Source organism: Pipistrellus hanaki (genome assembly GCF_964339955.1).
Source record: "Pipistrellus hanaki genome assembly, chromosome: 3".
Classification (NCBI taxonomy): domain Eukaryota; kingdom Metazoa; phylum Chordata; class Mammalia; order Chiroptera; family Vespertilionidae; genus Pipistrellus; species Pipistrellus hanaki.
Window position 1 is genome coordinate 2,002,022 of NC_140505.1, and position 27,085 is coordinate 2,029,106.

Genomic DNA, 27,085 nt, shown 5'->3' on the forward strand with positions numbered 1-27,085 from the left:
CTTGTGCTCACACCAGGCATCCCTGGCCCCATCTCGACAATCATGAAAACATGCACCTAACACAGGTCCACCAAGACAGGTCTGAGGAACAGTCCTCGGCCACAGCACAGCACCCCCCGCCTCCCTGCCACCTGCCAGCTCCCCGGGTCTCCCAGGAATGGCAACGGTGCGGCCCGGGGGCCTGCTAGCGGAGAGGGACCCCGGTGCCCGCCCGCCCGCCCCGGGGCAGCGCCCGCCCGTCGCCTCCTGGCAATGCCTGACCAGCCGGGAGCTGCGGCGCAGTGCCGTCCGGAGCCAGCCCCCTGCGCGGTACCTTTCTGGGTCTGCCCCTCTTCCATGTTCTCCTCCATGGCCACCGCTCTGCTCGGAGCCTGGTCCCCGGTGAATCAGAAGCTCAGTGAGACGCTGGGGTGGGCACGGGCGCTCTCCTCCCCGGAGGCTGGCTCCCACCGCAGAGGCTCGGGCAAGCCCCCCGAGCTGAGCCCCGGCTCCTCGCGCCTCCTGTTCGCGTGGAGACAGGCTGTCAAGTGCGATTTCATTCAAGTCACTCTCCCGTGAAGATGATCAGTGTTCCTCCCCGGAGCTGCCCGGTGTGCAGCGCTGGAGGCACGGAGTCGTCACGCAGGCAGCCGGAGCGTTTTGGGGGGAAATCTGGTCTGGATCCTGGGAGCGGGGACTCTATGATTCATAAGCCTCGCTTTGCATGTAAATGGGGGGAAGGCAGAGAGGGCTGTGTTGGATTCTGGGCTTTCAATGGGAGGAGGCTGGGCTGCACACAGGCGGAGGGGGGCCTCCTGCAGGAGGAGACCACCACCCCGAACCCCCCTTCGCCACCACAGTGGGCAAGCCCAGCGCCTGCCCCTCTGGGGGCGGCAGGAGCGGCTTCCCCAGCCTCAGACCCTGCAGAAGGCGGTTTTCTTTCTCCCCCTCGCAGAGGAGCTGGCTAATCTGATTAAAGAGTGCCCCAAACCATACAGCTCTGCCATCGCCAGGTCTAACCTGTGAAGGGTTATTATTATGAGAGGACGTGCAAACTCACACCTTTCAGATCTAAAAGGATGAAGGATGGTGCGGCTTTCAAAGCGATAAGTATAAATCTCTAAGCCTGAAAGGTATGCTTTAGGTAATTATTTTTCCTCAGTACCACAAGGCTCCTCAAGGAAAAGGAGAAAAACACCCATATCCCACAAAAGCATCTATCGCTGTCTTCGTAATTTATTGTTCTGATCACAGCCCACCGAAACTGCTGATTTTAAAAGGGAATCATCCTGAAAGAGAATTGTTTCAGGGGCCATTCCTGGAGAGAGAGGAGGGAGACATTCTAGAAAAAGGAACAAGGGGCTAAGCAATTCATAACGGGGTCCACAGCCTGATTTGGAATGCAAATCCCAGCATCTGTGCCTCCGCCTGAGTGGCAGGGCACAGCCCCGGGCCCCGCGGCACAAAAGGAGCAGTGAGAAAACAAACAGCGTCTCTGTCAGGGGGAGCAGACCTCTGCCTGAACCTGAAGGAGGAAGAATCCCTGTCTCTGTTTCCATCGGTAAGCAAGCACACAGAGAAACACATACAGACATGCACACACACACACACACACACACACACACAGAGCACACACACATGCACACAGGCACATTGTATTCTTTCCCTTTCATCAAAAACACTCTATACAGCCTAAGCAGATCTACCGTATGTGTTCCAGGCATTACAGGTTATTTCACATACATATTAAAAGGCGGGTCAGTAGCATGTCACACCTCATCCTCTAAGTCACATGTGTCAAACACAAGGCCCCCGGGCCAAATCCAGCCCGCCAGGCCTTGCAATGTGGCCCGCACCGCGCTGTCATCACTGCACTCCGCTGTCAGTTTATGACATTGTCAGTTTATGACTGTTCAGTAAACCATTCGGCCCTCGATTTAGGCTGGATTTTAGATTTTGGCCCCTTCTCTGATTGAGTACGACACCCCTACTCTAAGTCACTACAAAAGCCACTGTTTAGAGGAGACATCCTGTGCACATTCCGTTTTCTTTCTCAGGGGTTTCTCCTCAAAGGGTGGCTCTCTTCTTGATTCTGTGACCACCTGCATGTGCTTTCTCTGGTCAGCTGAGCTGAGCCGCTGGGTAAGGGTAAATGAAATAAATCAGAAACCTAGGCGCATCTGCACCCCAGGCTTGGTGAGAGGCCTGCTTGCTCAGGGCAGGGGCCGGGAGGAAGGTCCTGAGCCCCCGGCCACATGCTGCTGCCGCCCAGCTGAGCTCCCCGGCCTGCCCCCCTGCAGAAGCCGCGCGCTCCTCCTGACATGCCCTGCACCTGGCATACCTCATAGGTCACAGGGAAACAGACCATCACCAGGCAAAGCGATGGAAACAAAGCCACCTTAAATTCTCAGAGCATTTTACAGCCTGCAGAACATGCGCGTGTGCATGGAGCCGTTTGTAAAAAGAAACAGGGCAAATGCTATGTCCTCCCATTGTATGTTGGAAAAGCTGAGACCTGGGCACACCAAGACATGGGCTAGTCAAGGACCAAGGACCATGTCCGGGACGCCCTGTCTGAGGCTGTGAGTGAGGCCGCCTTTCTTGCTGCTCTGTCCTCGCAAGCGTCTCTAGCATCTTCCAGCTCTAGCCTCGGGCCTCGGCCTTCTTCCCGCCCCACACAGGAAGGAGGATGAAGGGGGATGGAAGAGACAGGAAGGCACTGGGCGAGACCAATGAGAAAGCAGCCATGACTTGTTTTCCTCCTGGAAACCTAGCTGAGCACCCAGTTCCGACAGTGACCCACTGTTCGTCTAAGGAAGATGTCTCCATGCCAAAACGGTTACCCACAGAAGACAACAGCATTGCATACAGATGTTTAAATGTACAAAGGACCACCTCAAATGCTAGCCAGGTGGACTCGTGAGGAGAAACATGTGCACGCAGCTTCCTATGGCGGCAACCCATCAGAGCGAGGTCAAGTCTTTTGTTGGGGTCAAGTCTTTCGTTTTGGTCAAGTACACACCACACACACACACACCACACACACACACACACCATACACCACACACACACACCACACACACAAACCACACACACAAACCACACACACACACCACACACACACACACACACACACACACACACACACGACATGACCATATGATCATGGCTCAGAGCACAGTCCTGTGGCAGCAGGTACAGTCACCACTGCCGCCCTCTGTGTCCAGAACTTCTCATCCTCCTGCAGGGAGACTCTGACCCCATGAAGCACGAACTGCCCTTCTATGCCCTCTTTGAGTTGCTGTGGTTGATTTGTGTTTTTAGAATGGTTCTTTTTTAAAGTTTTAAACTAATAATATATTTTTTAAAATTTTTAAAAAAATATATTTTATTGATTTTTTACAGAGAGGAAGGGAGAGAGATAGAAAGCTAGAAATGTTGATGAGAAAGAAACATCGACCAGTTGCCTCTTGCACACCCCCTACCGGGGATATGCCCGCAACCAAGGTACATGCCCTTGACTGGAATTGAACCTTGGACCTTTCAGTCCGCAGACCGATGCTCTACCACTGAGCCAAACCGGTTTCAGCAACTAATAATATTTTTAACAATCCACTATCTGAAAACTAGTGAGGAAAAAAAATGGTCCTGGCTAGTGTGGTTCACTGGGTGAGCATCGAACCATGAACCAGGAGGTCACATATGATTCCTGGTCAGGTCACATGCCTGGGTTGTGGGCTCAATCCCCAGTAGGGATCATACAAGAGGCAGCTGATCAGTGTGGATGTTTCTATGTCATTGAAAAATATCTCTCTCCCTCTTTCTTCCTCTCTCTCTAAAAATCAACAAAAGCACACTTAACAAAAAAGAAAGAGAAATGGTTGACAGTGTTATAGAACAACCTTATGAATTCCAAAAGCTACTCTATGAGCCTGAAGAATGGACAATGTTTTCTGCCTTGGTCTCCTTCAAAATCTGTTAAGATGAGATGACAAGATGGCTCATCTAGCATTCTTTTCATGATACCACGTTGTATTCCCCTTGCTCTGTTTTTAGTCATTTATTTAAAAATATGAGTCCAATAGCTAGCTTAAAAATATGGTAACAAGTGTTCGTCACAATTTCCCTTTCAAATGTTGTCTAGGAAATGTTTATAATAGATGTTCCCATTTTCCTGTGTTAGCTAGAAGACACATTACTCACTAAACCTCAACCTGTTGGAAGTCCTCATTTCTCCTAATTCAACCCTAATTTGGAGTTGGCACTTTCTCTAACACTTCATCTTGTCTTTATAAACATTTTATTATATAAGCCAAGAATATCTACATATTCTTCTAATAGATAATCAGTCATCTTTGTGATACAAGGTTCAACATAGAGACAAGGAAACATAGCTATTGATCAAATAGCAAGTTGAGGATCTCAAAGTCAGCATCAACTGAGGGAAAGGGAAAACCAGGGTGAAGGTTGGTGGGTCAGACACAGAAGAAAGGATGTGTGAAAACACAGTCATATGAACCAAGTACACAGCATACAGGACAAAGCACCATAAGCCTTGTGTAAAAAAATGCTCTTTTCCTCCAATGTTTCAGACACAGATCCATCATTAGCTCCAAAAATAAAAGTGTCTTAGTTGGTTTTACTGCTGGTGTAAGCTCTAAGTCAGAAATGGACTGCCATAGGATTTTCTCAAAGAGACTAAAAATGATCACAGACACTTGAATTTTTTTAAATGGTCAAAGCATCAGAACATTCTTTGGGGTTGTGCAATTGTATCACACAACTGATTCATAGAACAACCAACTCTTTTTTTTAAATATATATATTTTATTGATTTTTTATAGAAAGGAAGGGAGAGAGATAGAGAGCTAGAAACGTCGATAAGAGAGTAACATCAACCAGCTGCCTCTTGCACACCCCCTACCGGGGATGTGCCCGCAACCAAGGTACATGCCCTTGACCGGAATCGAACCTGGGACCTTTCAGTCCACAGACCGACGCTCTACCACTGAGCCAAACTGGCTTCGACGAATAACCAACTCTTAAGAGTTGTAATGACCATTAGGAGTTGGAGTGACCACGGATGTTCTAAACTTAAGTATCGGCAGGACACACAAGTCACCAGCAAACTCCCCGCTGCAGCTGTCCTCGATAAAACCCAAGGCTTTCACATGCATAGGATCTGCTGTAGGCAAGAGAGAGAATTCCCTGTTGTGATGATATTTACAGTCTAACAGCACAGGTGGGTCCAGAGCCTCCATTCTGTGTGACATGTGAAACTGACCTGGAAACGCGAGCACGGGAGCCACGGGAGCCCACAGCAAGGACAGCTAGCCTGCTCTCTGGCTCGCAGCTGGGAAAGAGTTCTCGCTTTTCTGGAAGGCATAGGCTGATCTGACTTTCAGAGGCTGAACGAGTTTCTCACGGTGGCCCAGCTGGTGATTGAAGGAACTGGGGTTCGAATTTTGGTCTTTCTATTTTCGCACTCACCCCCACAGACAAGATAAGTCATTCAGTACTAAGCACAGCCATAAAGCAGCTCATGTCAAGTTGCCTTCATTTCTGAATAAAGCCTTAGTGTTACCTTAGTGACAATGGACATAGCTTACACCTCAGCTGAAGGATGGATTTTTTCCCCTCCATTCATTTGAACTAAATTTTAATAATTTAGAAATATCAGCTAAGCCTAACCTTACACACCACATTGGATATTGCAAATGGCATGCCTATAATATAAATAAATAGGGAGGGAGGGAGGGAGAGAGAGAGAGGGGGAGGGAAGGATGGAGAGAGGAGGGAGGGAGGGAGAAAGTACATGTCAAGCAAAGCTACAGCTTGTCAGAAGTTCTGAGTTTTGAAATACCGATTTTAAGTCTTCCTTTGAATGTTCTCGCAGACACAGATGATAGGGAAAACCCTCTGAAAAAGCTGATTACACAATATGGTGCACAGAGAAATGACAAGGAAAAACACAACACGACTCCGTCTCCTCAACTTTGTAATAAGCATGCTGGTCTTCTTGCTTAGACATTCCATTGCAAGCACTTTTATGGGTGAAAAAATATGTGAACGTTTACTCTTACATTTCCAGAGACCATCGTAGGTGACCTACAAATTCTTATCTCTAGGAGGAGACTACTCACAGACGGACAACTGCTCTCAGTCTTCACAATGGCCTGGACCCATAACCCACACCAATGACCGAAAGGCAGGGGGGAGCTGACAAGCCAATAAAGGCACTTCCTTCCGGACTCCCAACTCCCAGTGGGGGAGTGACTTCCGCATTGTCCCTTTTTGGGAGCTGGCTGTCTGAAGATATTTTGGGGTGTGTTAGTCCTGAGCAGGAGACCTTTGACTGTGACCTTCTCTCCATTCATCGAAGATAATACAGATACGCTCAAGTCCTGCATGTACCAGAAACGGCCAGCAAAGGTTCGCCCAATAAAGTTTTATTGGCACAGCATATGGTCTCTTTGGATGACAGACCATGGATCCACGAATATTGACATACTTGAGTCTTCGAGTGACACAAATCACCTACATCCTACCACACCTCTTTTGCCAGTGCTCACTGCCAGGTCTGTGGCCCTGGAGCTCACGCTGGGTCCTTCTGGCTGTGAGCAGTCTGGCCATCCCTCCACTTGCAGCTGTTCTTTATGGTTTTCTGCCAGACGCACAAGTCACCCATGCACAGCCCACTGCAGTGTTCTCGATAAAATGCTAGGCTGCGTCCCGGGCTGGCTACTGCCTGTACCGAGGGAGAAGTTCTTTATTTCCTCCCTCTACCCCACCGCCTGAATGTCAAGGTCATCTGTCTTCAACTCACGTTTGCCAAGAACCATCCATTTTTCATTTTTAATAGTTCAATATGGAAGCTGTTTCAATATGTATTCCCGTCATTGAGAGCAGAGGCCATAAGTCACCCTCGTTCCTCCCTCACGGCTGGTGAAGTCAGACTGAGGACAGACCTATGGATGTTGACATGTCTAGCTTTCCAGGGACTGGGCTTAACTCTTCTTGTTCAATAATATCTAACAAAAATTTGTGTGGCCACTCACTCCAGGCTAGGCATGTTTTTACCCTACTGATTATTTAGAATCCTGAAAATAAGTGGTGTCCCCAGTTATTGGTGACAAGACTGAGCCTTTGACAAGCAAATAATTTGTACAAGTCCCACAGCTGTGAGGAAGCAAAATTTGAACATGAGCTCTCAAATTTTCATTGTTTCTATTACTTTAAATGACTCAGTAAGCAAAAAAGCAAATAAGTATTTACTAATCAATCCCTGAAAATAAGTGACATAAAAATATATTTAAAAGTTGCTCTTGTGTAGCTAAATAAGAGATGACAGTATAAAGGTGGGCATGTCTGCCATATCACATTTGTTAGACACACACACACACACACTCACACACACACACACGCACACACACACACACACACATACTAGTCATTACTTATTGACACATTATAACTATGTAGTACCTAGTGTATATTATAATAATGGTAGTCATGGTGATGATGGTGATTATGATGATGACATCTAATGCTACTATAAACCCTTTGGATGTGCCAGACACTGTTGTGAAAACACTATATGCATTGCCCCGTTAATCTTCACAAGACCACTCTGAGGTGGGTACTATTATCATCCCCATTTCACAGATATTGAAACAGGTGCAAAGGGTTTACATGCTTTTACTGAGATCGCACAACTAAGGAGCAGGAGCTGAGGGTCAAGGCGGCCGGTCTGTCTGCAGGGTACACGCCCTCCATCCGTTGGGAGGGAATTTACACCTAAAAAGGCACCTGTTATACCTGGGCTCACCACGCCGCTGCTCAGTGCTCGCTTGCCGTCCTTACTGAGTTTGTTCATCTTCACAAGCGTCTCCGTTATTTCTGACTTACTTCTCCATTTATTTGTTGACATATACTTCCTGACTCATTTCTCTCTGTGACCCCATATATATATCCTAGGCTGATGGGGCTCAGAAAAAAAGAGGGCTGAACACCTCTATATTTAGTTTGGGGATTTTTATGCATCCCCTGAGTTGGAAATGTAAGATTCACTTATTTACGTATTCTTTTAAAAATGTACACAGTAATTCCTTTTTATTGTAAATAATATAGCATCTATTTTTACTTGCCCTTTAATTGTCAACTAGTAATTAAGGCTAGCTTTCTCCAAGCAGGCAGAGTGGCTGAGAGAAGTGCCCTTTAGTTAATTACTGTGACTCCCCGTGGAGCTACACTCTGGATAAATTACACTCGCTGGATAGAAGCGAAATGCTGTTTGAATCTAGTAGGCTATATGCTTAAACCTGAAGACACCAGAAAGAAACAGGATAAATGATTGGTCTAAGCTGCGAAAGCCTTGAATGGCTGCTCTGTTTACTGTAACATTACCTCCTTTGGCACATTTTTTTTAAAAGAAAAGCTCAAAGCTCTAAGCTTCCATTCCCAGAGTCTAGATTACTTTCTGAGTGACTGTAGGGAGCAATTTATTTTGAACGGGCCGATGCTCCAGTGAATCAAGCACAAATTCCTCCACGTGAAAATGAAAATCCACCACCGCGGGCTCCGGGTTGGGAACAGCCTCTCCCTCTGTTTGCAAAGCAAATCTGTGTATTAATTAGATTAACTGGCAGGCTTCCCCCATCCTCCCCTCCCCTAGGAGGCCCCTGGAATTTGATTTCCATTCACTTCATCTTCCTAATATTGCTCTCCAAAGTCATGAATGGGACGTCTGATTTCTGACTCTAAGGCCCAATTTACCATCGTAATTCCAGATGAGTTCCCGGCACTGTCAGCACCTCTTGGATGCCACGCAGAGATGTGTCCGCATCGGCTCGCCCTTGGCTTTCACTGTCAATCCCATCTCCACTTCCCTTGTTTCTAAAATTCTGGCTTTCTAATCTCTTTCTCAAAGCACTCAGCAACGCATTTAATAACAAGCAAATAAACAACAACAACAATAACAACAACACTATCCTTTGGCCAGCTTATTCTAGAAATATTTTAATCTTGACCTCTCACAAATATTTAAGATTTAAACCTTAAGCCCAACTAAATAGGAAGATGGTGTTTTTCCCACTTAAGTAAATTACCTGACAGTATAAAGGAAGCTTCATGTCATTTTTTTCTTTATAAACACAAGGAGTACAGTAAGTAATGTAACACATTCCTAAAAATTATCCTGGCTAGCCCAAAGATTTTGTATGAGGAAAATTATTACATTAGAATTAATAATACTAATGTATGATTTCATCTCAACATCATTAGCCTAGTTCTTATTATGCATCAGAAATTGTGCTAACAAAGCACAGTTCACCAAGCACACCAGCCTCCTGTAGGCTCCGATAAGAACCAATGGCAGCGGGGACATCAGGAAGGAAACATTAACTGGGGTATTCTATTTTTTTTAATAAAACTTTAACATATGTGACAGAAACTACATGATTTTATATCTCAATCTCTATTTTCTAATCTCCAAAAGTGACCCAAACTTTGGCATTTATCCATGTGTACATACTATGTTTACTGGGTGTGTTATTCACAGCTCTTTTGGTGCAAAAGATGGACAGCCAACTCCAAGAAGCTGAACCCAAGGAGGATTGCTGGTGTTTGTCTACAAAGCGTGCAGGTCTTGACAGGGAGCGTGGGTCCCAAGAATGCTGCCCACAAGGGTGAGAAGAGGGGATTCCGGCCTAGCCCATTCTCCCTGACCCCAGCCTGTCCATTCTAGACTCTTCTGCCAGCAGGAATCATGGTTGACAACAGTGTGCACCTCAAGGTTCACACCTCCGGGCAGCAACAGAAGGAAGGATTACTCCAAGAGGTGGGAGAACTGATCAGGAGAACCATTTCCCTCAATGCGAGAAGGTTCTGCTCCCAGAAGATCCAAGGGGCTGGGCGGCAATGATGAAAGTCCTCTCTGGAAAGATGTTCAGTGCAGAGGCAAACCTCTCCTCAGCGAGAATTTCTGGTGAACACTGAGGAGGGATAAAGGCTCCCAGCGAGGCAATTAGAGAGACAAGACAAATGGAGTGAGACTGTGGGCCGCTGGAAAAGGCAGAGAGTTGGTGGAAAAATGGTAGAAAGCCTGTCCGCAGGTCTATGGAGCCTTCTCAGCCCCGACTCCCCACTGAGCCCTAGAACTCTGCGTGAGCGGAATGGCAGGGACAGAGCTGGGGGGAAATGCAGTGATTCTGACAAGTTCAACTCCTCCCTCAGTATCAAGGATATGCCCAGTGAACGTACTCGGCTGGGGACAGCAACGGGTAAAAAAATTGTAAGAAACAGATGTCAACCTCGGGACCTATTTCAGGGGTATGCGGAGCATGTGTGCTACAGGGCTGCTCGCTGTCAGTGAGCGCCACTGGGCCGGTCTCAGACAGGGACCATCGGACAGAGCAGGCGAGTGGATGGGCTCAGGGAGCAGGTCCAGGACCAGGAAACATTCGCAGTGGCTTCGACGTGTCTGCCGTGGCGGTAACAGTGGCGGTCTCACGTCGCGGTCTCACGTTGCGGTCGCACGTAACACAGCAAACCCAGCAGTCAGCCCATCGGCACTGAAGGGAGCAAGGCCTGAATGTGCCCTGAGTGTCACCTCCCAGGGGACAGGTTGAATCCAGATGGGACACGTTTGATTACCGGCCTGGGTAGTGGCTCTTTCCTCTACCAGACTCAACGCGTACCTTCGCAGCCCTGCTGTGGGGACTGTTTAGCTTTCTGAAGATGTGTGTGTGGGAAAGCAACACCAGAGACTCACTGTCATGCTGGCTGGTCTGTGTTGTTGTCTTGTTTTGAGGTGTCTTCACCATTTCCTCAATCCAGCTCACAAAGCAGCCTTCCATCCTTCCTGCCTGTCTTCCCAGCCACCAGACCTCTTTTTGGAGTAAGGCAAGGCGGGAAGATGCAATGGAATATTTTTAGCCGAGTCTCATTGAGCTCCCCCGTGTTCTCAGTGGAGAAGTGCGGTGCTTCATGTCCCCATTGAACAAACAAGGGGATTGAAGGGACGGAGAATGTCTCAGTGCCCCGAGAGCAGCCTGGGTCACGGCAGACACTGGGACTCACCGGGACCATCCGAGCTCTTTTCCCCAACCAACAGCCACCGAGTACGTTTGGTCCCCAGTGGGCACCTAACCCCAGCAATGCCCAGGCAGCACACTGGGCCGCGCAGCAGCTGCCAGGAGAGGACAGAGAAGCATCCTCCTGCCCTCCTGGGTCTTAAATGAGGAAACGGGCTAGACATGCTGCCATCCACTCAGAGATGCTGCCAGGCCTCTGAGCTGGTGAGCTTTGGGAAAAGCCAGCTTTCCTGGGCACTGTGTCATTCGCATGGTGCCAGGTAACCCAGGGCCTGACACCATGGCAACTTCGGAGCAGGGTGCTCCCTGGGCTGCCAGCGTGGCTGTGGACCACCCCGCCCAGCGAGACGTGTTGAGATTACTTACTCGTCAGGCCTTTAGTCTGAAAACGATGGCCTGGCTTCTACGGGGCAGAGGAAATGGGCTGAGGGATGTCCCCGAGCCTCCCGATGGCTTCGGGCCCAGCGTGGGGGAGGGGCTCCGTGCTTCAGCTGAAGGACTAGACTCCCCCGCCCCTGAGAACCACGCAGCTGCCGGGTTTGGTGCTGTATTCTTGCCTGTTTTTTTTTTTTTTTTTTGCTTGGATGGCCACAGAGTATTTCAAAACTGAGAGACAGAGAGATGGGGCAGGATGCTCAGGTCTTCTCAAGGCGCCACCTGCAGCTTAGTGACATCGGGGTTCTCAGGGTGGCCTGGTGGAGGACCATGGAGGGAGGACATGGAGGGAGGACCGTGGGGAGAGGGTGCACGGAGGGGGAACCATGGAGGGAGGACCATGGGGGGTGATGGAGGGAGGACCATGGGGGGTGATGGAGGGAGGACCATGGGGGGTGATGGAGGGAGGACCATGGGGGGTGATGGAGGGAGGACCATGGGGGATATGAAGCGGGAACCATGCAGGGATGTAACCAGGATAAGGGGGGGGAGGGGTGATGGGTAGAACCCAGATTCAATAAAAGAGAAAAATGTTCTACTACGTTCAAGTGGAAAAGAGACTTCACATGAAAAATAAGCAAAACCAAACAAAGCACACACTGGCAGAAAATCATTCTGACTTCATCAAGAGCAAGAACATTCCCCATTGAAAGACGCTGTTAAGAACAGTCAAGGCAAGTCCCAGGCTGAGAGCCATGGGGTTACTATGGTATGGTGAAATTCTGAAACTATCTGGAAGGCAGCGGCGATGGAACTTTCTAGGAATCTGTGGTGAGGTGCGTGAGAAGGGAGCTGAGAGGGACACAGGAGCTCTGAACCTAGGCTGAGAGGAAGCTGCTGTCCGGGGAGGTGGGGCAGGAGGAGCAGGGGAAAAAGGACCCAGGACCCCTCTTCCTGTTACAGACAGACGTGGCTATTTGCCCGGCAGTTAGACTCAGTCACTTGTGGCCACATCCGTCTCTGTGGCTACAACTAAGCACTAGAGTCCCTACGTGGCATTCCCAGCGTAGCTGTGTCTGAAGTTGCGCCGGAGCAGAAGGGAGACTGTTCGGCCTGAGCACACGTGGTGATGGGACAAATTCTACAAGTAAAACCTGCTCTTCAGTAGAGGAGTGCCTGTGCCTTAGACCACAAGCCAGGCTCCTGTTTTCTTGATTCCACAAAGCAGCCAGCACAGCACCTTGCAAAGGAAAGCCATTCAATGGATGTTGAATAAACCTGTCATACACACACACACACACACACACACACACACACGCTTCCAATAATGACTTTTCATGATGAAATCAGTGACTGTGCTTGTGTTTTCTAAGGTAAGGGATTGAGAGAAAAAAAATAAAGCATGTCTTAATCTGTGTATGAGGACTTACCATTCATTTTGAAATGGTTCCCTTTCTCCCACAGAAAAACAGAAACCAGCACCATAGCATCACCCAAGCTTCGCCAGTGGGACTGTTTGAACACTGAATGCGCCACGCAGTGCAGAGACACAGTCTTTGTAACCCGGCCACAGACCGTGGTGACTTGTGAAACGTGTCTCCCTGGCATCTGAGGGAATGACCCGCTGAAGTCGGCTCATGGGTCCGCCTGTCTCGCAGGGAGATGGTGGGCATCCATGGGGATCGCAGACTCAGGCATCAAAACCTCCGGTGCCTGCTCTCCCTTCACCTAAAGCCATCCCCCCAGGAAAAACAAAAAACCACTCTTCTCATAATGTTCTTTATCTCTAGACGTGGAAAACCATATTTCCACTTGCTCAGGAAAAATAAAAATAAAAATAAAGCCACACATGAAATGCTACAGCCTTAAATAAGGACGTTACAACTTCATTCTCTGCCTATGGCACCAAATGCCCAGCCCCTGCAGACTCAGCTGCTACTCCGAGGAAGCAGGACTGACTACAGGCAGACACAAGTAGACTCGGTTACTACATCACAACCCACGTTTAGTCCATTACCCCTGCTGGCCATTAGCTATGGTGTTTCTAAGCACTGGAAGTTGCGATCTATACACAATACTAGGTCTGTCTTCAGAAATAAGTCAAAATAAATAGCTATTTGGGGCACCATTTCCCACTGTTCTTTCATCTTAACATAGCTAGAGAATTCCACTGAAGGGTATTCAAGATAAGGCAGAGGTTAATAGGCTCCTTACGAGGATGGACGTTTAAATATTAAACACAAGATGTTGGTGCAAGATAGCCACTCTGAGTTCAACCTACTCATTACAGCCCGCATCTGAATAAACTCCAAATGAGTCAGGAGAAAGTACATGACATGAAATGTGTTACAAGGAAACATAGATGACTTCCTAGATAAGGGAACAACCTTTCCAGCGATGACTAATATCCCAGATGCAATAAAAGAGAAAAATGTTCTACTACGTTCAAGTGAAAAAGAGACTTCACATGAAAAATAAGCAAAACCAAACAAAGCACACATTGGCAGAAAATCATTCTGACTTCATCAAGAGCAAGAACATTCCCCATTGAAAGGCGCTGTTAAGAGCAGTCAAGGCAAGTACCAGGCTGAGAGCCACTCTTCCACTATCTATCTGACAATGACCTTGTGTCCAGGGCACACGGGAAATCTGGCAACTCAACGTTTAAGAACAAACACGATGATTAAACAAACAGGCAAAGGAACAGCAACGGGCACGTCGCCGAAACAGGAGGTGCCGCTCCCCCTGCTCCCCTGGGACAGACCAGGCTTGACCCCCCTGTTTTCTGGGAACACGCCCGAGAGGACAGAGAGATGAGCCCTGGGATTCCACCTCGCTGCTCATTACGCCTCCTCCAGAGTGTCTTCCTGTCTCCACTGCCAACAGAGAGCACATGCACCTTTTCTCTGAATGGGCTGGAGAGGACCCTGCCTAGCAATACTCCGCCACCCTGTCTTCTGAGAACGGCGAGTAAAGGTGATTCCTAAGGGGCAGCCCTGGGAATCGTGGTTCCCTGAGTGCCATCGCCTCGAGCCTTTTCCCGCAGGGAGAGTGATGGTTTCCTTGAGCCGATGCACCGAGGAGGGCCGCGTGGCCATCTCCCGTCCAGCAGGAGCGTGCGGTCAGGTCTGAGGGCAGATGCCGGAAAGCAGCTGCAGCTACAACTCTCGAGAAGAACAGAGAGTCCCCTCATAACGAACAACAATCCCAACCCGTGCCAAAGTCTCCAGAGCATAGGAGGCTGTGTCCTTTGGAAATGTAGGGCTCATTTCTATCTTTAAGATATCTATCTTAATACTCTGTGAGTTAGGAAGTGAGGGAGTATCTGGCCAGTTTGAATGGATTTTCTCCGTTATTTGTGACTTCAATAAATATGTATGGAGCCCCCTGGCATGAAGAAGGACAGAGAACAAAGCATTGATATAATAAACATATAATTTCCAAGTTTTATACGTGTCAAGGGCGTATCAGGCTACAGTGAGAGAGGAAACAGGTGTCATTATTCACTTCAGGGTAAACCCAGGGGCCACAGCTGGAAGGAGGCCAAAGGCGTGCTTGAGGAGTGGGGTGGGGAGTGCCGGAGAACGGTTAGTGATAATGGCAGACGCAACATCGAGGGAGCAGTTATTTGCCTCAAATTACTGTTCTAATTACTCTCCACATATTAAAACATTTCTCTGTCACAATAACTCTGTTCCTAAGCCCATTGTACAGATAAAGAAACCGAGAAAGAGGAGGTGAAGCAATTTTCCAAGGCTGCCCAGCTTGTTAGTGGCGTAATCTATATCCAAACCCCACAAATCTCTCTCTAGGAATGAATCCCAGAGTCAGCAGCTGCTGAGTCCTAAAGGAACCCGGGGCCACGGTGAGGACTTGGATGAGAAACACCAGTAGTTACATGATTCTGTTCATGGTTCAAGAACTCTCCCTGTGTACACTGTACTCACACAACCAATAATCGGGTGAAAGTGACATCATATTGTACAAGCTTGAAATTGGCATTGAATCATCCTGCTTTTGTGTGTCGTGTTATCCTCATTTTAAAAGAAACCTTACATCTTAGAGTCACGAGCTAAGAATCTACATCTAATGGGGACTCTCCCCCTCTAGGTTTTTAAGAAATTGTATTGATAAAAACATCGAAAACCAGTAAAGATTGGTGTTTTATTTGAAGAATAAGGATGCTTGTCCAAAACCAACTGAAACTGATAGGGAATCTATAAAAAGCAAAGCAGACAGATAAACCTACTTGAAAATCTTATTTCCATGACAACAGAAACAGAGCATTAAAGGGCCAGCACACCTCCGCAATGCGCCACTGCTGCCACATCCAACCCTCTAACATATTTTCGAGAGAAGGAAAAATCTTCCATGCTAAATTATAACTACGCATGTGAAAACATGCTAGCCCTTCCTAAAAACAAGGGTAAGAAGCCAAAAATTTTAATAGATGCAGATGAGCAGGTTTTCTACTGATTCTGGGAAATGCAGAAATAAAATGGACAGCATCAATTCTACATTGCATACAAACTACATGTTTTGTAGCTTCCATATTTGTAATTCAACTCATCATTTTAAAAATTGCCCAGTTAGTCCTATTGCTTTACGATAACATACAGAATGCTTGCTCATGAATACACATGGAGCCAAAATAAGCTACACATAGTTATTCATACTTGAATCCTCTAGATATTAGAATATAATATTAGTTATTTTTCGTATTGCACTTGAGAAAAGTCTGGAAAATAGCTTTGTTTCTCTAAGGTAGTAACAATATTTTGCACAGAATACACATAGAGCCTTTTGGGGATAATGTTTCTAAAGTTTCCTAAATTTAAAAGATTCTCCAAAGGCAAATTATCATTAAATTATGTAAGATAATTTAAGTTCTAAATGCTATTGAAAATTATATGCACCAGCCCAGCCAGTGTGGTTCAGTGGTCAAGCACTGACCTATGAATCAGCAAGTCATAGTTCGATTCCCTGTCAGGGCACATGTCTGGGTTCGATCCCTGTGTGAAGCATGTGGGAGGCAGCTGATCCAAGATTCTCTGACATCATTGATGTTTCTATCTTTATTTCCCCCTCCCTTCCTCTCTGAAATCAATAATAAAAATATATTTTCTAAAATAAAACTGTATGTACCACATCATGGATTTTAAAGGCATGATGGGATTGAGTTTAGTCTTCACAGAAACCCAGTGGGAATGGAAAGGGAGACACTCTCACAGGCCTTCCTTTCATCGATGGGGCCTTTAACACATTACATACTAAGTTGACATAGAAGAACAAACAAATCTACCTCAGGAGACGGAATTAGAAAAACTAGAAAACGTCATCTTACCTAATTTAAACTTTTTGTTTTAGATGATTACATTGTAAGAAACAATGCAGAAAATTCTTGAGCATAATTTAACCAGTTTCTCCCCCTGGGGACATCTTGTGAAACTAAAGCACAAATTCCAGATGGGCCTAGAGTATTCTGGAGAAAAAGAGATAAGCTAGAGCTAATTTGATGTTTTAACAGTTTTTTTCAAAGGTCATTTTAAAAACAAAGCTAAAGATAATCTGAGAAGAAAAAATTTGTACAGAATAAATGCCATAATTTTTCTTTAATATGACAAATACGTAATTATGTGGGTCTGAATCTCTCTCACCTCAAACCCAGAGGACATGGGACCCCCAGGATTAGTGGAGAAGACAGCCATTCTTCACATGCCTCTCCCCACAAAGCTAAGCCACCTGAACCCCACTATACCCATAGTCAACATCACTTCTATTCCAATAGCAACGTTTTCCCTCTTCACCGTGTAAAACCAAAGACGTGAACTGTCCTTCAATGTCTGTTTGATTTTGGTCCTGTCTGGACTTGTCCATTTTGGGTTTCAATGACAGCAATTTTCTCTACGCAGACTGCCCATGTTCATTCTCACACGTAAACCTATTCATGTTTGTCCTTCATGATTTTCTTTAAAACCCAATTCTGTTGGGCTGCTTCTGCCATATCACATTGCAATCCACAAAGCCATATAAGAAGATACTGTACAGAATATCAATAATTTGAGGCACAGAATATCAAATTCAAAGAATTTCAGACATATAACAACTATATTAATACTAGCATTCAGGTTGGGGCAAAAGTAGGTTTCCAGTTGCTCGTATAAATAATAGTACGATAATTAATAACTAATAGTACAAACCTACACTCTGGTTCAAGTACTCACCACTCTATACCCACCTTTGTCCCACCTGTAAAACACTTCTGTGCTTGTTTAATCCCCTACCTCTAAAATGAAGCCTGGATGTGACTGAACCTAATATATGAAGGAATGGAGATGAGTTCAATGCATTCGATTTGCATGAGTTTCATTTTGAGCTCAAAAAAATATGTATCTTTGGAATATTTTTGTTGCTAATATAAGCTGTATAAGTAAAAGCCAACAATTAATGAATTTCCCTTTTTGGTTTAAAAGCTTCCTTGAACATACAGAGAAAGACACAATGACTAAACCAAAACAGCAACCCCACGGAGCAGCAGGAGGCTGTTTGGCTTGACAGAGAAAAAGAACTAGAACACCCTGTCTAACACATGCTAACAAGTGAGCACAGAATACCCCGATGCCACAGCTTCATTCAGAACCACCCACCGTGGCCCTCCTTCCTTCAATCTGGAAACCAGGTTTCTGCGGGCACAGGTGCCCACACAGGCAAGCACCTTCCTGAATAAGTAGTCACTCTTTAATTCCCTCTCAAGACCACACCTTCACATCTCTTTTGCCTACCCCTGCGTCCTGGCCCAGACATTTTTCCTTTGTTCCTTGTTAAGAAAGCACATCTTGGACCGTTGTCAGACACCAAGGCTGGGATCTGGCGGCTCTGCACGCTCGTGCAGAAGTTTCCTGGAACATGGGGCAGTCGAGTGCGATCTCCATGACGGCCTGCGTTGTAGCTGCCGGGCTCTCCTGGTGCCAAAGGCAGCGGCCCCTCATGCGAAGCCTCTCCTGCATGAACACAGCCCTGTTTTCAGCCCTGACAGCCAGTGGTAAGACTCACTGGTGCCTTGGGGAGTCATCAGATGAACGAGTTCTCAATCCGAAGGCCTTATATCTTCCTTCTCATTTTATACTTGGGTCCTGAACCTATCCAGCTGTTTCACAGTCTTTAAAACCCAGCAAGTCAAGTAAATTCTGGAGGGCCAGAGGCTATCTGAGTTACAGTCAGACCTGCAGTGGTTACCTGAGAACATTATCACCGAGTCCAGAATCAGACACAACGGGGATCAAATCCGCCTCCACCTCGCAGTAACTGCGGTATTTCTGGAAAGTCATCCTTTCTTAGCTCCCAATTCCGTCACATATAAAATGAAAATATTAATAATTTACCTACCAAAGACAAATGTTCTGATTATTTTAGCAGATAATGTATACATTGCTCAGCGTGTGTTTTAGTATACAGTAATAAATACTGTCACCTATTAACTAATAAACAAAAAACTTGATAAATATTGTTATTATTAGGCTAAGGAGATAGTATTATGATGTTTGAGCTTTACTTATCTGTGTATGAATTTTTAAACTATCCAAGTAAGGTTTACTTTTGCAAGCATTTACAGTCCCACAGTGTAAAGAACTTCCCTGTTCAGAGAAGCAGGTGGTCAGCACTAACTCTCCTGGGGAGGAAGCCGGTAAAGACAGCGCTGGGGTATTCCCATGCTGCCTCAGTCTCCCGGCCCCTTTTCAGATGGATGTGACCTGTCACTAATGTGGGCCAGCTGACTGAACAGAGCACAGGTGTCATGTCCAAGCAAAAGCCTGGGTAATAGACACGAGAAAGACGAGAGCACTGCCTTTCTTGGTTAATGCACGTGGATAGATGTTGTGTCTTCCCTGGCCCAAGCTCTGAAGTTACCTCGAGATCCACGTGGAACCTGGGGCATCCACAGAGTGCAATCCACTGGTGTGTGGAACCACAAAATCTGTGCATTAGTTTGTTATTGTGGCATGATCTCGCTGGCTGTGATGAACACAGAAATGGTTTCATTGACAAGAGGTGAAAACAATTGTGATATGGCATTAAGCTGTCCCTTGATACCTGTTTTTATCTTCAATAGTATAACTTTTATTTCATTTAATAAGTAGATAATGGAACTGATGTGTGGACACTTTTCCTGACTGAGGCCATTGCCTGATAAGAAAGAGAAGAAAAATGTTTATAACAAGGCAGGGTCCTGGTGACACCTAAGCACAGATAAGTGACTTCTGAGCAAAGAAAGACAAGTCCTGCGAGGAGCTTTCTGGGAAGAGAGGCCACACGGCTTAAGTCCGGAAGAATGGGATGCTCTGGATAAGTGTGGATGAGCAAACAGTAGTGATCAAATGAGGGAACAGCACGAGTAAAGCCAGGAACAGAGAAGAGTGGCTGGGTGAGTGTGCAAGGAGTGAAGGATGGAAATAAAACAATTAAAAGTTATTATTTGCCCTAACCTGTTTGGCTCAGTGGATAGAACATCGGCCTGGGGACTCAAGGGCCCCAGGTTCGATTCCGGTCAAGGGCATGTACCTTGGTTGTAGGCACATACCCAGTAGGGAGTGTGCAGGAGGCAGCTGATTGATGTTTGTCTCTCATCTATGTTTCTAACTCTCTATCCCTCTCCCTTTCTCTCTGTAAAAAATCAATAAAATATATATTTTTAAAAGTTATTATCCGCTCTCATGCACTCCTATAAAAATATACGATCAATCTAACAAAGTTATTGAAGTAAAGATTTGAAGAGATGGAAACTATTTAGTGTAATAGGAAATGACCTCGAAGGGTTTTAATCCGGAGAGGAGCATGTTTCTACACTCCATGTTAGAAATCTATCCTCTCTATATAAAAGCCTAAGTGATTGAATGACCAAACGACCGGTTGCTATGACATGCACTGACCACTAGGCAGGAGACGTTCCATGCAGGAGTTGTCCCCTGGTGGTCAGTGCGCTCCTACAGACAACCTCCCGCAGCTAGCCAACCTCCCATGGTCCTTCCCCCCAAACTGGGAGAGATGGCCCCAATTGCCTCCAATCACTGGCCAGGCCGAGGGACCCACCCATGCACAAATTTGTGCACCAGGCCTCTAGTCTTAGTATAAAAGGGATGAATAGAGATAGGACAATAAGCAACAAGTTCATTACAATACCCTTCTCAGAAGATAACAGGAAACTAAATTGGAATGACAAGGGACTAGCATAGGAATATCAACACTGGAGATAATGAATTGGAACATTTTTAAGAAATGTAGATTCAAAAAGCCCAGGGAAAGAAAAATAAGGGGATGAGGACAATGGGACTGGAGGAGATAGAGATGTGACTGTTTAAGGACTGTCATTAGTATAAAACAGGACCAGAAACAAGTTTGGGATGAGGGGATCTGATGTTGGACATGCCAGCTCTGCTATGCCAACAGCACCCCAAAGAGGTAAAGAGGGGTACAGGTCAGAAGGAGGTGCAGGTCAGGAGGAAGTGAAGTTCTGGAGGAGGTAAAGTGGGGTGCAGACAGGCAGGGGTACAGTTCCGGAGGAGGTAAAGTAGGGTGCTGACAGGCGGGGTACAGTTCCGGAGGAAGTAAAGTGGGGTGCAGGTGAGGAGGGGATGCAGTTCTGGAGGAGGTGAGGAGAAGATGCTGGTCAGGAGGAGGTGAAGACACTTAATTCATTCCTTTCCCTTGAGGAATGGATTGTGGGAAACAACTCCAGAGCACTAAATACATTTAAGTTTCTCTTCTCTTTATTCAATACTAGAGGCTCGGTGCATGGATTTGTGTGCTGGTGGGGTCCCTCAGCCTAGCCTGCTCCCTCTCACAATCTGGGACCCCTTGTGGGATGTTGGAATGCCGGTGTTGGCCTGACCTGCGGGGATCAGGTTGAAACTGGCAGTCCAACATCCCCTGAGAGATGCAGTAGTGCACAAAGTGGCAGGCATCTGTGGGAAGCCCAAGCCTGGGCCAGGCGCCATGCAGGCCCTGCTCATCCCAGTCTCACAGTGCCTGCTGCCACTCAGGAGTGCTGCCGTGGAGGTGGGAGAGGCTCGCACTGCCATGGCTGTGCTTGCCAGCTGTGAGCCTGTGGGTCAGCTGGGCGGTGCTCCCATTGTGGGAGCGCACTGAGCACCAGGGGGCAGCTCCTGCAGTGAGTGTCTGCCCCCTGGCAGTCAATGCACATCACAGTGACCGGTTGACTGGTCATTCGGTCATTCGGTCGTTGGTCACTGAGGCTTTTATATAAATAGACTCTGATGCCTTAAATATAAAATAAGCTCTTTTTTATCTCAGAAAAACATGAAGAAAAAATCATGAAGCTTTCAGGAAAACTGGAATTTTATTTAATCAAATAAAACATCGCACAGTCCTCCAAGGAGGCGGCACTGGAGAGACGGCCTCGCGTGCACAGCAGAGGAAGACCTGGATCCACACGCAGCAGACACTGCGCCCAAACGGGGACCCAGTGGCTGCGGGACCACCCTCAGTCCACACCCTCCACAGGACACACGGTCCCCGAAGCCCAGCTACAGACAGCCATGGAGGGGCCCAAGCACCACAGTCCGCTGCCTTGCTCCAGTCCTTTATAATACCAGGAGAAAATTCTATACCACTCTGATTCAAAGTTATTAAAACCAACTTCCCACTTTTAACTTCTAAAACTAATGCATATTTGCAGTGATTACTTCAACTCAACCCTAAGGTACTATTAAAAATGGGACTTTTTTGGCACAATATAGAAATGGGATTATTTAATAAAAATACCCTGGAGCTAAGTTTATCGGAAAGTATTAACAAAAGCAGCTTTGCCCCCTGTTTTTTTTTTTTTTTTTTTTTTAACTGGATCTTAACTAAAAACTTGTGTTGTAACTTCTCACAATATTAAGGAAACGTTAAAGAAAAGTGCAGCCCCGATCAGTCAATGATGGGAAACCAAACGAGCGCTTTTCTGCTTGTTTTTCTGAGCTTGGCGAAACCACAGAAACACTGCGGCCAGGGTAAGGGAATCGGTCCTCACCGCTCTTCACAGAGCGTTAATGCGATTAGCGGAGGCCGGTGCTCTTATGTAAGGGGATACGGTCTCAGGACGTGGAGGAAGCGGGAACGGACAATACCCGCCGAGCATGAGAACGCACATGACTGAGATTTTCTTTCCCAGCAAGGCTTTTCGGTGAAGATATTATGATATGAATATCTCTCAGTTACCCAGGAGGAAACCTTAAGCCTTCTTAGCGAGTCCAGACAATTGCTGGAGCCTAAGCCCTCGTTACTACTTCCCTAGCAAAGTGGCTTCCTTTGACTTGTTTTATATATATATATGTATGTATATATATTATTAATTTTTTACAGAGAGGAAGGGAGAGGAACAGAGAGTTAGAAACACCGATGAGAGAGAAACATCGACCAGCTGCCTCCTGCATACCTCCTACTGGGGATGTGCCCACAACCAAGGTACATGCCCTTGACTGGAGTTGAACCTGGGACCCTTCAGTCCCCAGGCCAACGCTCTATCCACTGAGCCAAACCGGTTAGGGCCCTATGACTTATTTTATAACAGCTCCACCCTCACTGGACGGCCGATGCCTCCTTCCCCCCGAGAGGGGCGGCGGAGCCAGTTGACTTAAACAAGCGAGTAAGTTAGAGAACAGGGGCTCCGAGAAGGCATGCTCCTGACTCGCCAGGTTCCCTGGAAACTCTGCAGACGCTGTTTTGATGATAAAAGCAGCACGTCCTTTGTTTGTTTGTTTTTAAGTATTTTTATTTTATTTTATTTATTTATTTATTTATTTTAAATATATTTTATTGATTTTTTTATAGAGAGGAAAGGAGAGAAATACAAAGTAGAGAGTTAGAAACATCGATGAGAGAGAGTCATCGATCAGCCGCCTCTTGCATGTCCCCCACTGGGAATGTGCCCGCAACCAAGGCACATGCCCTTGACCGGAATCGAACCCGGGACCCTTCAGTCCACAGGCTGACGCTCTATCCACTGAGCCAACCGGTTTCGGTTTAATTTCTTTATTGATTACGGTGTGTCCTTATGCAGCCGTCCTTTGGCAATCGTTTGCATCAGCACAAGTGAGCAGAAGATAAGCGCCCCGGGACAGAGACATGGAGAGAACTTGTTTCTTAGAAAAACATGCAACCAAAACCTTCCCAAGCTCTGACTTTACATTGGAAACCTCGCACTTCTCCCTGTGGCTGCCGCACGGGGGTTCCACCTGGAGCCCCAAAGGGTCCTCTTCTAAGTACCCGGGGCTCCTGTTTCCAGACGGTGTGTTCTCTCCTCGCCTCTAACTTCCTTCTCCTGCCCTTCTCTTCACAATGAAACGTGCTCTTTCTCTCCTTTCCCTGTTTGCAGTGGTCAAGCTCAGACCGGAAAGAAGTTCTACCAGTTTGGATCCTGGACAAATCCCTTGCATCCTCCCAGCCTTCCTCTATGAAACAAAGGTTAAAGAAATGCTCGTTGTGAGGAGGAAGTAAGTGCTCTCAAGACACAGACATTGTGAGAAGCAAATAAGAAATGCGACCTGCTACTGTCATTATTTATCTTCATGACATTAATACCATGTCTTCAGAGCTTATCTGAACAATTCGTCTCCTTCTTTAACCCCTGCGCCTTATTTATTGTTTAGTCTCTCCTCGGGATTTCATGGGAGCACTTTACCTTTGCCTTGGACAAAGCTTTAACCAAAATATGGGAATGTTTGTGCTCAAGGAAGGACTCAATCTTACCAACAAAAGCAGTTGCCTTTCCTCTGAACATGCCTCCAGCTCTGTTTTTACCCTGGTCCTCACTTTTGTCTCTTTTTCCCTCATCACCTCTGTTGACAATACTGACACCGTTTCCTATACCCATTCACACCATCATTTTTAGCTGATTTGACCTCTTCTGCCCCAGGATTTCCTGTCCTTAACTTTTCCTACATAGAATCATTGTTATGTGCAAGGTCTTGGTGCAAAATTAAGGCACTGCAATGTCTCTTAAACCTTAGACCAATAAATCTCTAGTAATTATTTTGTCTGTGAATGTCTGTGATCTACTCACAATTTTTGTACAGAAACATATCAAAAGCTTTAGTCTCTCGTTTCCCTCTAGATATTCCCAAAGAGAGCATAGAATGTTTCATTACTAAAGCTCCATGAACATGCTTTTTGTCCCTGACATATGCATCTAGAGAAAATGTCTAATGCATTCCACTGAGATTCACAGTTACAGCTTATACAACATAGGCTATGCTTTCTTTCATTTTTTTTTCTGAATCCCTTACACTAAAACTAACAATATGGCATTCCTTCATCTTTCTGTTGTTCTCTTATCCTCAGAGTATTCACACACTCATTCATTTCTTTCTACTGGCTTTTGCTCAGTCTCCTGGAATGCTTAAATTAGGCAAACTAACCTGTTAAATCAATAATAAAAGTAACTATAAAAATCTCCTCTCCTTTCAGGTGGGCACATTCTTCAGCGGTGGGACTGGTAGCCTTGGGTTCCGCACACCTGTGTGTGTCTCTGGCCCCTCCTCTGCCCTGTGCTGCCCCCACCCCGTCCACTCTTGTCTCCACGCCCTCCCCCACTCCCCACTGCAGACTCACTCCCATCTCTAGTTCCAGGCGCCTCAGAAAATGGCTTCCAGAGCAGCTCTGACTTATTTCTTTTTCTCTGAGGTGTCAGCCATCTTTATTTTTCCCCAGGAAGCATTCAATTATTCCTAAAAATCATGAAACGCCTTACAATTGAAGTACATAAATCTGAAACAAAAAGTGAGCCTAAAATGTCTCTAAAATTAATATAATTGAACTCTCTCTAGTTGCCTTTCTTTGAGGAATAGAAGAAGCATTATAAATATATTTTATCAGTGCATATAATATTAACAAATATTCTTGTCTTTACAGTTGCTTTATTATTTGGGGTATGTAGAGTAAAAATTCAATTCTACCTTAGAAATACAAGGGTTAATAAATAAACAATGTCAACATTTATGTAACAAAAGGCACAAAAAGTTAATGCATTTGAAGCAACAAATTAACATGGAGACAGATGGTTTTGTTTTTCTGCGAAAGTAAGATTCCAAAATGTACACTTCTGTGAAACCAGAATGCGGTCCTCTGATTCTGTCTAACAAGTCTTATTAAGATGGATCACATTATAGTGCTCAGGGTCTAGAAATGATGCTAATTAACCCTCATGAAGGGCTACAAAGAAGTGACGTTGTTTGCTGGCCAAATGGATCCCTACTGATTTTATTTAAAGTATTTGGGTAAAGAAGTAGAAGAAAATATTAAGGTATATATATTTGGTTAACCTTTACTGAAATATATTTTTTTCATTGATATTTAGAGAGAATGGGAGGGAGAGTGGAAGGGAAAGGGTGTGGGTGGGGGAAAGAGAGGGAGAGAGAGAGAGACAAGAAACACATCGATGGGCCTCCTGTGCTTGGAGTGGAACCTGAAACCCAGGTACACACCTTTGACCAGGAAGCTAACCCATGACCCTTCGGTGCATGGGCTGATGCTCTAACCACTGAACAATAGTGGCCAGGTCTTAAGGTATATTTTTCAATTTTGTTTTTCTGGGTCTGTGCATCTGTGTGTCTGTCACAAATATTTGGATTGAATATATGTATATATGTTAATTTTCATGTGAGTAATGAAGAGGAATGTTCATGCCTTCCTCAGTTTAAGGAGCTAACATCAGCAAGTCTTTTCTCAAAAATAACTATTTACCTGGAACAATGTCACATCAAGATATCCCTTTATTAAATTAATTACTTCAGCACTTGTAACTATATGTCTACTGAAAATGTATCCAGAAGTATGCAAAGAAAATTGACTAGTGAAGAAAAAAAATTATTACCAAAAATATTTTGTGTGAAATTGTTTAAATTACAATTAAAAACAATGTTTTTTGCTGCAGCCGATGACTACGTATACTTTAAGATACATATAATCACTACCTTATTTATTATTTCGTTACGGTATTATAATTTCCACAATAACGTGAAAATATATTCTAATAAAAACATGACTGGATTATGAAGCAATTAATTACAATAAATCATAGATGTAAAGGATCAACACCTTTTTTATCATAGAAATCTAATAATTGTCAATGAACTGCTTTAATTTTTGCAAAAGAAAAAGGCATACAATTTTTGTTAAAATTTGTATGGACTCCCATTATTTCCTATACAGTTCTAAAGAGAATTCTTAATTTTTAAAAGATAATAAAATGTGATATACTCTTTTGATTCCAGAAGAAGAGTGAGAGCAAGATATTGAAAACCTATTTGAAGAAATAATGACAAAAAAAAAACTTCCCGTACGTGGTGAAAGAAATAGATTTACAAGTCAATGAAGCACAGAGAACCCCAAACAAAAGGAATCCAAAGAGGACTACAACAAGACACATCCTAATTAAAATGCCAAGGGCAAAAGACAAAGAGAATATTAAAAGCAGCAGAAGAGAAACAGTTAGTTACCTATAAGGGAGTACCCATACAATTGTCAGCTGATTTCTCAAAAGAAACTATGCAGGCCAGAAGGGAGTGGCAAGAAATATTCAAAGTGATGAATAGCAAGAACCTACAACCAAGATTACTCTACTTAACAAAGCTATCATT

At 45.5% G+C, this 27,085-nt stretch overlaps 1 protein-coding gene across 2 annotated transcripts in view; it reads right to left on the reverse strand.

Annotated features, from left to right (window-relative positions):
* GPM6A (glycoprotein M6A) overlaps positions 1 to 27,085 on the reverse strand; it is a 158,737-nt gene that overhangs the window by 77,357 nt on the left and 54,295 nt on the right. The window contains exon 1 of one of the 2 annotated variants that reach the window (XM_084878365.1): positions 314 to 945. The exons of the other annotated variant lie outside the window; for it this stretch is intronic. Coding sequence (XP_084734491.1) covers positions 314 to 350 — 37 coding nt within the window. The 5' untranslated portion in view covers positions 351 to 945. Of the gene's footprint in view, positions 1 to 313; positions 946 to 27,085 lie in introns of those variants that run through there. 2 annotated transcript variants of the gene reach the window in all.